Source organism: Symphalangus syndactylus, chromosome 7 (assembly GCF_028878055.3).
Source record: "Symphalangus syndactylus isolate Jambi chromosome 7, NHGRI_mSymSyn1-v2.1_pri, whole genome shotgun sequence".
Classification (NCBI taxonomy): Eukaryota; Metazoa; Chordata; class Mammalia; order Primates; family Hylobatidae; genus Symphalangus; species Symphalangus syndactylus.
In genome coordinates this window covers 142,665,879-142,680,226 of record NC_072429.2, presented here as the reverse complement: position 1 = coordinate 142,680,226, position 14,348 = coordinate 142,665,879, and the positions used below count along the sequence as shown (strand labels likewise).

Here is a 14,348-nt window from a genome sequence, read left to right as displayed (position 1 = left end):
TCACCAATCTTTATACCCTTAATATAGAGATAGTGGATTAAACAAGGGAAGCAAGCCATCCAAAATGCAGGATTCCTAGAGCCGTATCTCAGAATCGTATGCACATAGGTTGCAGTTAAGTCTTGCTCAAAGATTTCTGGGAGAACCAAGAACTTTCGTTGTTAATGGAAGTGTGGCAACTGGAGCAGGTGACAAAGAACAAGCCCTTGCTAGTCCCTCCTTCATTCACTCCACACATGGGTTGCTTGTGGCGTCTGGGCTGCTTGGTCTCCAATGGTAGCAGAACACAGCAAAAATCCATGTGTTCTGCCTGGTGGCTGTGTGTGGCTGGCCTCCTAGGGGCCTGCAGGCTGGGCATGGATGCCGTGGAGGACACTCCCTGTGCTGGACTGGCTGGAGCGAGGGCAGATAGAGTGGACGGGGCTTGGACATTCTGGATGAAGAGCCAGTGGCCTCAGGGCAGAAATGACACCAAGGTAACTCATCAAAATGTGCCTCCCAGGCTCTAGAAAATCCCTGCTAGGGTCTGTGTGGCCTTTGCAGGAGCATCTGGCCCGTCTGGAGGTGGGCCTGAGGGGACAGGGGGCCACAAGGAAATAGAAACGGTAGTGAGGTTCACATGTGCTAACATTCACAGACGTCAAAGTAGGCACTCAGCACAATCCACGTAATAGCTCTGATCCAGGTTTTATAGCTGTCTGAATAAGACCACATACAACCAATGATGAAGGCCAGGATGGGGGATGCAGTCAGGGCACTAGCCTTGAAAAGGGAGACAGGGAGAACCTTCAAAAACAAGTGGATGAAAGGCATCAGCAGGGTGCTTTCAACCACATTCTTCCTATTGTTCTTGAGGAAGTCCTGCGTGTGTGCCCGATGCCTGTGTTGCAAAAGTTCTCACTGTGAACTTTACAGCAATGCTGAAGCAGGAATTAGCATGCCTGATTAGTGGTGATGGGACCCGCGTTTTTCTATCCTTTTACCTTTACCTTGTCATTGTCATATTTGAAGTGAGCCTCCTTAGGCAGCATATTAGTGGGTGGGGTTATCTTTATCCAATTTCACAGTTTCTATGTTTGAATTGGTACATTTATACCATTACATTTTATGTAATTATTTATGTGTTTGGACTTATTCTTTGTTTTCTTTCCCTCCTCTGTTTTTTGTTCGTTTCCCCTCTCTTAGCTACCTTCTTTTGGATTATTGGCATATTTTTTAGTGTTCCATTTAAATTTATTGGCTTTGGGCTATCGTTTTCTAATTTTTTATTGGTCACCCTGGAGATGACAGCATACTTAGGATTTTTGACAGTCTTCTTAGAGTCTCTGCTCTGCCACTTCATGTGAGGTGTGGTCTCTTTCTCTACATCTCCCACCACCCATTCTATCTTTGTCATGTTATCACATCTACATGCATTGAAAATCCTACCAGGTAATGTGGCAATTTTGTTTTCAACAGTATAGTTTTTTTTTTTTTTTCTTTTTGGAGATAGAGTCTTGCTCTGACGCCCAGGCTGGAGTGCAGTGGTGCAATCTTGGCTCACTGCAACCTCCGCCTCCCTCCCAGGTTCAAGCGATTTTCGTGCCTTAGCTTGCCAAGCATCTAGGACTACAGGTGTGCACCACCATGCCCGGCTTTTTTGTATTTTAGTCTCTACTCAATGGAGTTTCATCATGTTTCCCAGGCTGGTCTCAAACTCCTGAGCTCAAGCAATCTGCCCACCTTGGCCTCCCAAAGTGCTAGGATTATAGGCGTGAGCCACCGCACCCAGCCTCAACAGTAATAGATATATATAGAGAGATATAGATATATAGATTAGATATATAGATAGAGATATAGATATATAGATTAGATACAGATAGATAGATATAGATATAGATGTATAGATATATTTTTTTGAAATGGAGTCTCGCTCTGTCACCCAGGCTGGAGTGCAGTGGCACGATCTCGGCTCACCGCAAGCTCTGCTTCCTGGGTTCACGCCATTCTCCTGCCTCAGCCTCCCAAGTAGCTGGGACTACAGGCACCCGCCACCACGCCTGGCTAATTTTTTGTATTTTTAGTAGACACGGGGTTTCACCATGTTAGCCAGGATGGTCTCGATCTCCTGACCTCGTGATCCACCCACCTCGGCCTCCCAAAGTGCTAGGACTACAGGCGTGAGCTACCAGATATTTTTAATGATTTAAAAAGTGAAAACAGCATATTATGGTTCTCTAAATATATACCATTTCCATTGCTGTTTCTGCATTCCTGAAGTTCCAGGTTCCCTCTGGTATCATTCCCTTCAGGCTAAATACCTTTCTTTAGTATTTTCTTTTAAAGTCGGCAGGTGAAGCACTTTGGGAGGCCAAGGCGGGCAGATCACTTGAGGTCAGGAGTTCAAGACCAGCATGGCCAACATGGTAAAACCCTGTCTCTACTAAAAATACAAAAATTAGCTAGGCGTGGTGTTGCCTATAATCACGGGAGGCTGAGGTAGGAGAATCACTTGAACCCAAGAGGTGGAGGTTGCAGTGAGCTGAGATTGCACCATTGCACTCCAGCCTGAGTAACAGAGTGAGTGTCCATCTCAAAAAAAGTAAATAAAAGTCTGCTGGTGAGGAATTTTACACATATAAATACATAAAATATTTGATTTGAGTTTATCCCATCTGGAGTTGGCCAAACTTTTTGATTTTCATGAGTTTATATCTTTAACTAAATTGGAGAACTTTTCTGCCATTATTTCTTCAAAATAAATGTTTTATGTACCAATATCTTTCCATTCCCCTTCTGGGACTTCAAATACAAAAATGATAGATGTTTTGATATTGTTTCACAGCTCTCTGAAGCTTTGTTCATTTTTTTAAAAAAATTTTTTCTCCTGTTTTTCAGATTAGATAATTTCTATTGATCTCTTTCCAAGTTTACTGACTCCTTCCTCTGTAATCCCCCTTTTGCTATTGAGACACTCAGTGAGCCTTTTTTTTTTTTTCACTTTGAGGCGGAGTCTCACTCTGTTGCCCAGGTTGGAGTGCAGTGGGGTGTGATCTCAGCTCACTGCAGAGTCCACCTCCCGGGTTCAAGTGATTCTCATGCCTCAGCCTCCTGAATAGCTGAGACTACAGGTGTGCGCCACCATGCCTGGCTAATTTTTGTATTTTTAGTAGAGACAGGGTTTCTCCATGTTGCCCAGGCTGGTCTCAAACGCCTAGACTCAAGTGATCTGCCCGCCTCGGCCTCCCAAAGTGCTGAGATTACAGGCATGATCCACTGTGCCTGGCCAGCTTTTTTACTTCAGGTGATTTTTTACTTCAGGTAATATGTTTTTCACTTCTACCATTTCCACGTGCTGAGAACGTCTGTCTTTTCACTCATTCTTGGGGTGTCCACTCTTGCCTCGGGGAGCATCGGGCTGGAATTGCTGCTGTGAAATCTTTTCCTGGTCCCTCCAGCATCTGAGTCCTGGGGTTCTGCCAGCAACTGTTTGTCTTTTCCCCTGAGACTGGATCCAATTTCCAGTCCTGGGCATGTTGGGTAATTTGGGGTTGTATCCTGGATATTTTAAATAATCAGATGCGAGGCTCCGAGCCCTGCGAGAACACGCTTGAGAACGTTGGCGTTTTCACTTTGGCGGGCACTCATCCCGGCTGGGTCAGGCCACAAGCCGCATCCCAGCCTCTGTGTGCAGTGGATCCGTGTTGGCTCCATTCTCAAGGCTTTTGCTGTGCGGCATGTTCCCCACACGTGCTGCTCAGCTCAGGCGAGCACCGAGCTTGTGTTGTTTCACGCTCAGCGTGGAGGCCCCTCCTCCAGGTCTCTGCTCTGTGGGGTTCCCATACACTCAGGCTCCTAGGAGTCCTCCATTTAGAAAGCCAGGGTTTTTCTCAGAGTCTTAGTTCCTTGTGCTGTCATCCATTTCACGCGACTTGGGCCCTGCTCAGGGCAACACAGCAAGAGAAAAGACAGGGAAAGTAAGAGAGGGACCTTGCACACACACGCTGTGGACCACAGAGCCCTGTGCCCAGCTCCTCTGTCGATACAGGTAGAATCTCGTGCAGGATCTCAGGGGTCCATGATGCCACCAAAGAGCAGACTGGGACAGGGTTAGGAGAGAAAGGAGAGGGAAGTGGGGGTTTCTCCTATGCACTCTGTTTGCAGAGGGAAAGGCGGGTTTGTATGGGGGTTGTCGGTCTCTGCACCCACAGCACAGTTGTGAGACACCCCCGTCCTCAGATCAAAGCCGCACATATAGCTGGGGAAAACAAAACAAAACAGTAAACCTCCATGCCAGTTGTTGGTAAGTTTTGAGTTTCCTCCCCAGCCAGCTGCTACTGTTAGCGTTTCACAGTCCTCCAGGAGTCGCTTTTTATATTCTGTCTAAAGGGAGAGAGGAGCTGTAGTGGCTGTGCTCCATCTCTGCCAGCCCAGAAGTTTCCAGAAGTGCTCTTCTGATTTTACAGGTGAAGAACCGGAGTCCTGGGGGTGTAACAAGCCCAGGTCCTCAAGGCAAGGGTGGGAACTCACGAGCGCCCAACTCCAAGCTGTGTCCTCGCCCCGCAAGCTTGTGCTGGTCACTGCTGCCCTGTGCCCCCCGGATAGAACCACTGCTGGAGGAGAAGCCTTTCTCAGAGCCCTGGGGAAGGGGATGGCCAGGCCACATACACTCCTGGCCCTGCTCCACTGGCTGCACTGGAGTGGCATCTGGATGGACAGCAGCCGGCTGGAGACTGGGAGGTGGCCTGGGCGCAGGAGGCTGGAGCGCTGAGCAGCATGTGCTGCAGGGCAGCAGGACGCAGGGGCCTTCCAGCCGGACTCGCACGTGGCACTCTCTGGGGCAGGTGGTGACAGGAGGCAGACACGCTCCAGGGGAATCCCTCAGTCACCACGCTCCAGGAACTTTCGCCTCACGTTTAGAACCAGGGTAGATTTGGAGACTCCTGGGATCTTTTGACAAAATTTCTCTCCAGTCTCTAAGTACAAAGGATGCTCCTATAAAGGTCCAGATGGCAAGCCCGGGATTGAACCCCTGCCCTCGGTGCCACCACTGCTCTTTCATAACTGTGGGCTCTTCCGAAAGTGACTTCATGTCTCAGTGCCTCAGTTTCCCTTTTTGTAAAATGGTCATCATGGCTGGGCGTGGTGGCTCAGGCCTGTAATCCCAGCACTTTGGGAGGCAGAGGCGGGCGGATCACGAGGTCAGGAGTTCGAGACCAACGTGACCAACATGGTGAAACCCTGTCTCTACTAAAAATACAAAAATTTGCTGGGTGCGGTAGGCACCTGTAATCCCAGCTACTCAGGAGGCTGAGGCAGGAGAATCGCTTGAACCCGGGAGGCGGAGCTTGCAGTGAGCCAAGATCGCACCACTGCACTCCAGACTGGGCAACAGAGCGAGACTCTGTCTCAAAAAAAAAAAAAAGTCATCATAATAACACCTAACTCGCTCAGCAGTTGTGAGTACAAATAAAATTCAAATCCTGGAAGTGTTTGAAAGACACCCACAAGAATGACAGAAAGGAGTAGCCCGCTGTTGTTTTTGTTATTTTTAACATTCGTGTGGCTTTTTTCTTCCTATTCGAAAAAGAGATTTTCTCCCCAATCAGCCCAAGTCATCCTTCTAGTGGCAAGAAAATTAGGATTGTTATGGAAAGAATCCCAAAAGAAAAAGACGAGTTAATATTCAGATTCACATTTTTCTTTTTTTTTTTTTTTTCTTTTTTGAGACAGGGTCTCGCTCTGTCACGCAGGCTGGAGGGCAGTGGTACAACAGCTCACTACAGCCTCGAACTCCTGGGCTCAAGCGATCCTCCCACCTTAGCCTCCCAAGTAGCTGGGACTACAGGTGTGTGCCACCATGCCCAGCTGATTTTTTTTTTTTTAAGGACTAGAAAGTCAAAGACAAATGCCCAGCAGAATTTGTAGAGATGGAGTTTCGCCATGTTGCCTAGGCTGCTCTTGAACTCCTGAGCTCAAGCAATCCACTGCGTCGGCCTCCCAAAGTGCCAGAATTACAGACATGAGCCGGGACACCTGGCGTATGTCCTGATTTATATTCAAAGTAGACTTTGCAGCAAGACAATAGGCTTGGAAGACAGGTTTGTGATGCAGTTCGTGATGGGGTTCGCAAAGGGGCTGGTGATGAGGTTCGAGATGGTGTTTGTGATAGGACTGGTGATGGCGTTCATGATGGGTTAGTGATGCGGTTGGTGATGCACAATGGGGTCCGCGATGAGGCTGGCCATGGGGTTGGCGATGGGGTTTGTGATGGGGGTGGTGCTGGATTACCCTGGAGACAGTGAGAAGGAAAGGCAGAGATGGAGGAGGTCAGATGCCTGGCTTGTCTTCCTTTGACTCCCTCCAGTGCTGGTGGGGGTTGTTTCAAAGACATCTGGACAGGCCAGGTGTGGTGGCTCACATCTGCAATCGCAGCACTTTGGGAGGCCGAGGCGGGTAGATCACTTGAGCTCAGGAGTTTGAGACCAGCCTAACGTCCAACATGGTGAAACCCTGTCTCTACTAAAAAAAAAAAAAAAAAAAAATTAGCCAGGGGTAGTGGCAGGCACCTGTAATCCCAGCTACTCAAGAGGCTGAGGCAGGAGAATCACTTGAATGCGGAGGCACAGGTTGCAGTGAACCGAGATCGCACCACTGCATTCCAGCCTGGGCAACAACAGCAAAACTCCATCTCAAAAAATAAATAAATAAGTAAAAAGACATCCTGGTCAGGCACGGTGGCTCACGCCTGTAATCCCAGCACTTTGGGAGGCCGAGGCGGGTGGATCATGAGGTCAGGAGATCGAGACCATCCTGGCTAACATGGTGAAACCCTGTCTCTACTAAAAATACAAAAAATTAGCCAGGCGTGGTGGCGGGCGCCTGTAGTCCCAGCTACTCGGGAGGCTGAGGCAGGAGAATGGCGTGAACCCAGGAGGTGGAGGTTGCAGTGAGCAGAGATCGCGCCACTGTACTCCAGCCTGGGCAACAGAGTGAGACTCCATCTCAAAAAACAAGACATCCTTACAAGTGGGCGAGCACCAAGGGCAGGGCACTCCAGTGCTGACAGCGGGCGCTCCTGTGGTTGAGAGAGCGGAGTAGCACCATCAGAGTGTGGTGACACCCTCGTGCTTCCCAGGTAATGCAGAGGCTGAGGTTGAGCTTACATCTATGCTGTGGGGCCCACAGTGAGGACAGGTGGCCTCACAGCAGACATGTGGGCAACAGCCCACACCGGGGCAACAACTTAGAGTCAGAATGCACACTAAGCTGTGCCCAGCCCAGGGCACTGATGGGGACTCACATCTGCCCCAACTTCAACCACAGTGGCCTGTGGACACAGCTCTACAATCCAGACGGAGAGGGAGCTGGTGCTTCTGGGACATCAGACCAACCAGGATCCACCAAAGGTGAAAAACTCAAAAGACCCTCCTACTTTACAGAAGCTCCTGAGGGGTCACAACCTAAGGGTCAACCAGCCCTTGCACAGACTTCTGCCTACTAGGGTGGTCTGAAGATCTTAAAGCCTTGAGTTTGGGATAAGGCAGCTCCAGACCAGCAACACCCAGACCTTATCACAAGTGGACAAAATTCTCTGGAAGAGGATGCATCATGTGGTGCCTTCAGCTTATTCCTATAAATACTTCTCAAAATGGTCTGCACACAAGTGAAGAAACCAGAGCACATCAAGAATGAAGACTCCATGAGTGAGAACCCACAGAAATGACAGAACAAACCCACAAAGACCACAAAATAGCCCTGGTCAACTGTAAACAGCAATAACTAAAGTTAAGAATTCAGGCCAGGCGCGGTGGCTCACGCTTGTAATCCCAGCACTTTGGGAGGCCGAGGCAGGCAGATCACGAGGTCAGGAGATTGAGACCATGGTGAAACCCCGTCTCTACTAAAAATACAAAAAAAAAAAAATTAGCCGGGCGTGGTGGCAGGCGCCTGTAGTCCCAGCTACTTGGAGAGGCTGAGGCAGGAGAATGGCGTGAACCTGGGAGGCGGAGCTTGCAGTGAGCCGAGATCGCGCCACTGCACTCCAGCCTGGGTGACAGAGTGAGACTCTGTCTCAAAAAAAAAAAAAAAAAAAAAGAATTCAATGGGCAGATTTAACCAGCATGTCAGACAAATCACTGAGGGAGTCGGTGAAATGGAAGACAGAGTAGAAGGAATTTTGGAGAATATAGCACATGGAGATAAAAGCTGGGAAGAGCAGGAGAGAAGCTAAGGTGCAAAGAGAACAGTAAGATGGTCCAACATACATCAAATGGAGTCCTTGAAGGTCAGAAGATAGAGAATGGGGCAGAGGAAACATGGGAAAGGATAAAGGTTTAGAATTTTCCAGATCAAAGACATTAATGTCCAAATTAGTGTCCCCAATCCCTATCCTTCTTCCTTCCTTCCTTCCTTCCTTCCTTCCTTCCTTCCTTCCTTCCTTCCTTCCTTCCTTTCTTTCTTTCTTTCTTTCTTCCTTTCTTTCTTTCTTTCTTTCTTTCTTTTTGAGATGGAGTCTTGCTCTGTCGCCCAGGCTGGAGTGCAGCAGTGCAATCTCGGCTCAGTGCAAGCTCTGCCTGCCAGGTTCATGCCATTCTCCTTCCTCAGCCCCCGAGTAGCTGGGACTACAGGCGCCTGCCACCACGCCCAGCTAATTTTTTGTATTTTTAGTAGAGACGGGGTTTCACCGTGTTAGCCAGGATGGTCTCAATGTCCTGGCCTCGTGATCCGCCCACCTTGGCCTCCCAAAGTGCTGGGATTACAGGCGTGAGCCACTGCGTCCGGCCCCCTATCTATAGCTTAGTGATACTGCAGGCATCCAAAGGCTAAGAGAAGATCTGAAAGGCAGCCAGAAAGAAAAGTCAGATTGCCTGTGAACACGAGGTAGACTAACAACTGATCTCCCAAAAGTAGCAACAAAGCAAGACCAGAGGAGGTTCCACAGAGAGCCAAAAAGCCAGACTCTTCCCCAGCCCCAAGGTCATAAGAGCCCCTCCCAACATGTCCAGACACCAGCCCTGGAAAGGGAGCATGTTGTGGAAGACTGAGCCCTCTGAGAGGCGCGACCCTCAGCTTGGAGATGCTGAGCTTCACCTGACAGGGCCTGATTTAATTACTGCAATGAACAGAATCAAACCTAGCTTTTGTCCCTCCTGGTCTATGATGAGGCTCATGTGTAGGGTCGGGTCAGTTGCAGAAGGGTCTTTCCTTCTGCTGTACAATATCACAGGTGCAGAGAGAAGAGAGGGTGAGGAATGTTGGGCCGTTAAAAGGATTACCTGTCAGATAACTTTGTATTTACTTGTTGGTGCTGCTTTTCTGACAAAATGCAATTCTTCTTTTTTTTTTTTTTTTTTTTTTTTTGAGATGGAGTCTTGCTCTGTTGCCCAGGCTGGAGTACATCAGCACAATCTCAGCTGAGTGCAACCTCCGCCTCCCAGGTTCTAGTGATTCTCCTGCTTCAGCCTCCTGAGTAGCTAGGATTACAGGCACGTGCCACCACACTCGGCTCATTTTTGTATTTTTTTTTTTTTTTTTTTTTTTTTTTTGAGACGGAGTCTCGCTCTGTCGCCCAGGCTGGAGTGCAGTGGCTCAGTCTTGGCTCACTGCAAGCTCCGCCTCCTGGGTTCACGCCATTCTCCTGCCTCAGCCTCTCCGAGTAGCTGGGACTACAGGCGCCCGCCACCACGCCCGGCTAGTTTTTTTGTATTTTTAGTAGAGACGGGGTTTCACCGTGGTCTCGATCTCCTGACCTCGTGATCCGCCCGCCTCGGCCTCCCAAAGTGCTGGGATTACAAGCGTGAGCCACCGCGCCCGGCCTCATTTTTGTATTTTTAGTAGAGACAGGGTTTTACCATGTTGGCCAGGTTGGTCTTGAACTCCTGACCTCAGGTGATCTGCCTGCCTCAGCCTTCCAAAGTGCTGGGATTACAGGCATGAGCCACTGTGCCCGGCCAGCAAGTTTCGTAAGTAACTAAAAATGTCCAAAGGTTAACAAGTCCAAACTTGTGCTGCTGCTGCACGACAGCCAATCAGTCGAGACAAGGGGTTGAAGCCGAGAAGGCAACTTCATTTTGGAGAGCAGCAAGCCCAGCAGATGCCAGTGAGCGTCCTCAGGAACCATCTCACGCCAGTATGAGGTTCAGGCCCTTTTCAAGTTCAGGGCAGGGGAAAGAGGAGGAGGGCTTGCGATCAAGGGGTGATGGATGACAACTGGGTGCCAACGAGGCTCCGAGGAGGTCGGGAACTTCCTCTTCCTTTTCAGGTCACAATGCTCCCGTAAATCTTCAACAAAACATAGTTAGCTGTTTACATGCTTTCCCTTCAATCCTCGAATTAATTTCAAAAACTACATGAAAACTACTGCCCTTGCATTTTATCTCAGTGCTCTACAATTATCCTAATCTATGTGCAAGAGTGGGTAAAGACCCCTTAAACAAAAAAGGAGTGAGTGATGTGAGTTGTTGTGCGGTCTCACTGTTACGCAAATAGTCCTTTAAAGCAATTTGGTGCATATGCTAAGATCCCACCAGTGAGGGCTGTTGACACGAGAAGAGCTCACCACAGGTGTCAATTATCTTCAACTTGGACTTTGCCTTATCTGTATGCTGAATAGATGCCTCTATTCCTTAGGATTGAGTTATGACTAAATATATTACTATCCTCCTGAAATCTTTTTGGAAATAATTATTCCTAATCAGTACTTCACATACACACGCATGTGCACATACCAGCTTCCAAGCTGGTTGTTGGCTGCCACAGGCCTTCATGGCTGCTGTCTGGAAACGGCTGTTTCTGGCTGTGTGTACACTTCACAGGCTTGCTGGGAGTAAGCTGGGAAGCCAGCAAGCCACTGTCTCCACCGCCCAATCTGGGAGGCACTAGCCGAGTGCCTCTGCTGTGTTCTAGCGCTGGAAGCAAGTCACCCAGTCCAGTCCACACTCCTGGGAGGGGATTGCACATGAGGTGGGAGACTAGGAGGCAGGGTCACCAAGACAGACAGTGGGAGGGGTCCTCTGGTGCTCCTCTGACCCCCCAGAGTTGGGACCCCCTGGCTTTCTCCCACCCTAGGATTCCTGGCATCCAGGACAGCAGTCCTGAGCCCTGCCAGCCAGGGGATCGTCCACCTGCCAATGGGAAAGAAACCTGCAGGAATTCAGAGAGCAGCTCACCTGCATGCCTCACAGGAGGGAGAGGTTTGGGAAGACTCTAAGGCGACAACCATGGAGCCCCAGTAGATCTGCAAGGTGGAAGAGGAGGAGGCCGTGGGCAGCGAACCTGCAGTTGGCATCACAAGGCATTGCACAGGGGGCCAGGCGCAGCGGCTCGCGCCTGCACTCCCAGCTACTCAGGAGGCTGAGGCAGGAGGATCCCTGGAGCCCAGCAGTTCAAGATGAGCTTGGGCAATATAGCAAGACTGGCTCTGCAAAAAGTTTTTAAAAATAGCTGGGTGCAGGGGCATGTGCCTATAGTCCCAGTTATTCAGGAGGCTGAGGTGGGGGGATCCCTTGAGCCCAGGAATTTGAGGCTGCAGTGAGCTGTGATTGCACCACTGCACTCCAGGGTAACAGAGTGAGACTCTGTCTCTAAAAAAATAAAAAATAAAAAATAAAGCCGATTCACAGATTAGGCTAAGAGGGTGGGTGGATGGCTCAATGGCCAAGAGCAGCCCTAGAGAACTTCCAATAAATTGAAATGGCCTGGCAGGATCAAGGGGTGGAGAAGCTCAGAGGCAGAGCAGAAGGGAGGGTGGGCCCCTGCCCTGGGGCACAGCCTGAGTGAGGGAGGGTGGGCCCCTGCCCTGGGGCACAGCCTGAGTGAGGCCAGGGAGGGCGTGCCGCAGCAGCCACCGCTTCTGTGCATGGGTGGGCAGCGGTCCGACCCACTCTGTGGAGTCATGGGAATAAATGCCAGGAAGCATCCCTGCATGCGAACATGTAGCTGTTGTCGTGTTACTGTTCTTACGGTGGGGGTCATGCCCAGAGCACGTGCTACTCCCCTGGGGCTGCTGGAGCAGCACCAGAGATGGAGGAGTGGCTTAAAACAGCCAAAACAGATTCGCTCACTGTGCTGGAGGCTGGAAGTGCAAAATCAAGGTATCGGCAGGGCTGATTGCTTCTGGAGGCTCCGAGGGAGAATCCATCCCAGGGCTCTCTCCTCACCACTCATGGCCCTGGCAGTCCCATGTAGGCTCCAGCCCCACAGGGTCGGTGGGTCTCTCCCTGTGTGCGGAGATGAGAGAGTGTAGAAATAAAGACACAAGACAAAGAGATAGGCCGGGCGCGGTGGCTCACGCTTGTAATCCCAGCACTTTGGGAGGCCGAGGCGGGCGGATCACGAGGTCAGGAGATCGAGACCACGGTGAAACCCCGTCTCTACTAAAAATACAAAAAATTAGCCGGGCGTGGCGGCGGGCGCCTGTAGTCCCAGCTACTCGGAGAGGCTGAGGCAGGAGAATGGCATGAACCCGGGAGGCAGAGCTTGCAGTGAGCCGAGACTGCGCCACTGCACTCCAGCCTGGGCGACAGAGTAAGACCCCGTCTCAAAAAAAAAAAAAAAAAAAAAAAAAAAAAAGACAGATAAAAGAAAAGGCAGCTGGGCCTGGGGGACCACTACCACCAATGCGCGGAGACCGGTAGTGGCCCCGAATGCCAGGCTGCACTGATATTTATTGGATACAAGACAAAGGGGCAGGATAAGGAGAGTGAGCCATCTCCAATCATAGGTAAGGCCACATGGGTCACGTGTCTACTGGACAGGGGGCCCTTCCCTGCCTGGCAGCTGACGCAGAGAGAGAGAGAAGACAAAGAGAAAGACAGCTTACACCATTATTTCTGCTTATCAGAGACTTTTAGTACTTTCACTAATTTACTACTGCTATCTAAAAGGCAGAGCCAGGTGTACAAGATGGAACATGAAGGTGGACTAGGAGTGTGACCACTGAAGCACAGCATCACAGGGAGGCGGTTAGGCCTCCGGATAACTGTGGGAAAGCCTGACCGGTGTCAGACCCTCCACAAGAGGTGGAGGAGCAGAGTCTTCTCTAAACTCCCCCAGGGAAAGGGAGACTCCCTTTCCCGGTCTGCTACGTAGCGGGTGTTGTTTCTTGACACCTTTTGCTACCGCTAGACCACGGTCCGCCTGGCAACGGGCATCTTCCCAGACGCTGGCGTCACCGCTAGACCAAGGAGCCCTCTGGTGGCCCTGTCTGGGCATAACAGAAGGCTCGCACTCTTGTCTCCTGGTCACTCCTCACTATGTTCCCTCAGCTCCTATCTCTGTATGGCCTGGTTTTTCCTAGGTTATGATTGTGGAGCGAGGATTATTATAATATTGGAATAAAGAGTAATTGCTACCAACTAATGATTAATGATATTCATATATAATCATATCTAAGATCTATATCTGGTATAACTATTCTTGTTTTATATTTTATTATACTGGAACAGCTCGTGTCCTCAGTCTCTTGCCTTGGTGCCCGGGTGGCTTGCTGCCCACAGTCCCAGGCACGCCTTGACCTGTGGTTACATCCCTCCAATACTGGCCTCCATGTTCATGTGACTGTGTACCATATTTCTCTGCACCCCAAGTATCCTTTTTCTTTCTCTAATAAGGACATCAAACATTGGATTTAGGACCCACCCCAGCGTCTCAAGATCCTAAACTTATTTACATCTGCAAAGACCTTTTTTTTTTCCAAATAAGGCTGTGCTCCTAGGTACTGGGGATCAGGATGTAGACTTTTGGGGGACGCTATGTGACCTACCACAGAACATGTGTGTCTGGTTATGGGGGTGGAGAAAGGGGAGGAAATTCATTGAGATTCTTCTGCTCAAGCGTTACCTCCTTAGGGGCTTCTCTGGACCACACCCGCCAAAACGCACCCCTGGCCACCCACAGATCCATTCAACAAGTGTTTGCTGAGGGCCTGCTGTGTGCCAGGGCCAGGTACCGTCCTCGCACCAGAGAAAGAGCAGGGACAAAAAGCAGACACTCCTGCCCTGTGGGAGCTCGAATTGCAACAGGGACACAGACAGTGAAGAAGAGAGATGAGAAAAACCCAGATGCAAGTCAGGTGGGGTGAATGCCCCAGGAAAAGTCAAGTCAAGCAGGGGAAAGGGGGTGGGGACTGTGATGTCAGGATTCGTGGCCAGGACAGGCCTCTCAGGAAGTGACCTCAGAGGATGTTTGGGAAGGGCATTCTGGGCAAAGGTATAATCAGGGCAGAGACCCTGAGGGGAAGTGCCTGTCATGTCCGATGGCACAGGGCTGTGTACTTGGGGTAGGCTCAGCTGAAGAAGGCAGGGGACATGAGGTAGGGTAATGGGACCAATTACTGGGCCTTCATGTTTAGGCCCTCATGCCAAGTG

At 50.1% G+C, this 14,348-nt stretch overlaps 1 protein-coding gene across 1 annotated transcript; it reads left to right on the top strand.

Moving 5' to 3' along the window:
- Positions 1-67: 67 nt before the first annotated feature.
- Positions 68-5,003, top strand: LOC134737268 (uncharacterized). The gene is made up of 2 exons (XM_063643711.1): positions 68-476; positions 4,446-5,003. The coding sequence occupies exons 1-2, from the start codon at positions 165-167 to the stop codon at positions 4,908-4,910; spliced, it is 777 nt and encodes a 258-aa protein (XP_063499781.1). The 5' UTR covers positions 68-164; the 3' UTR covers positions 4,911-5,003.
- Positions 5,004-14,348: the final 9,345 nt, after the last annotated feature.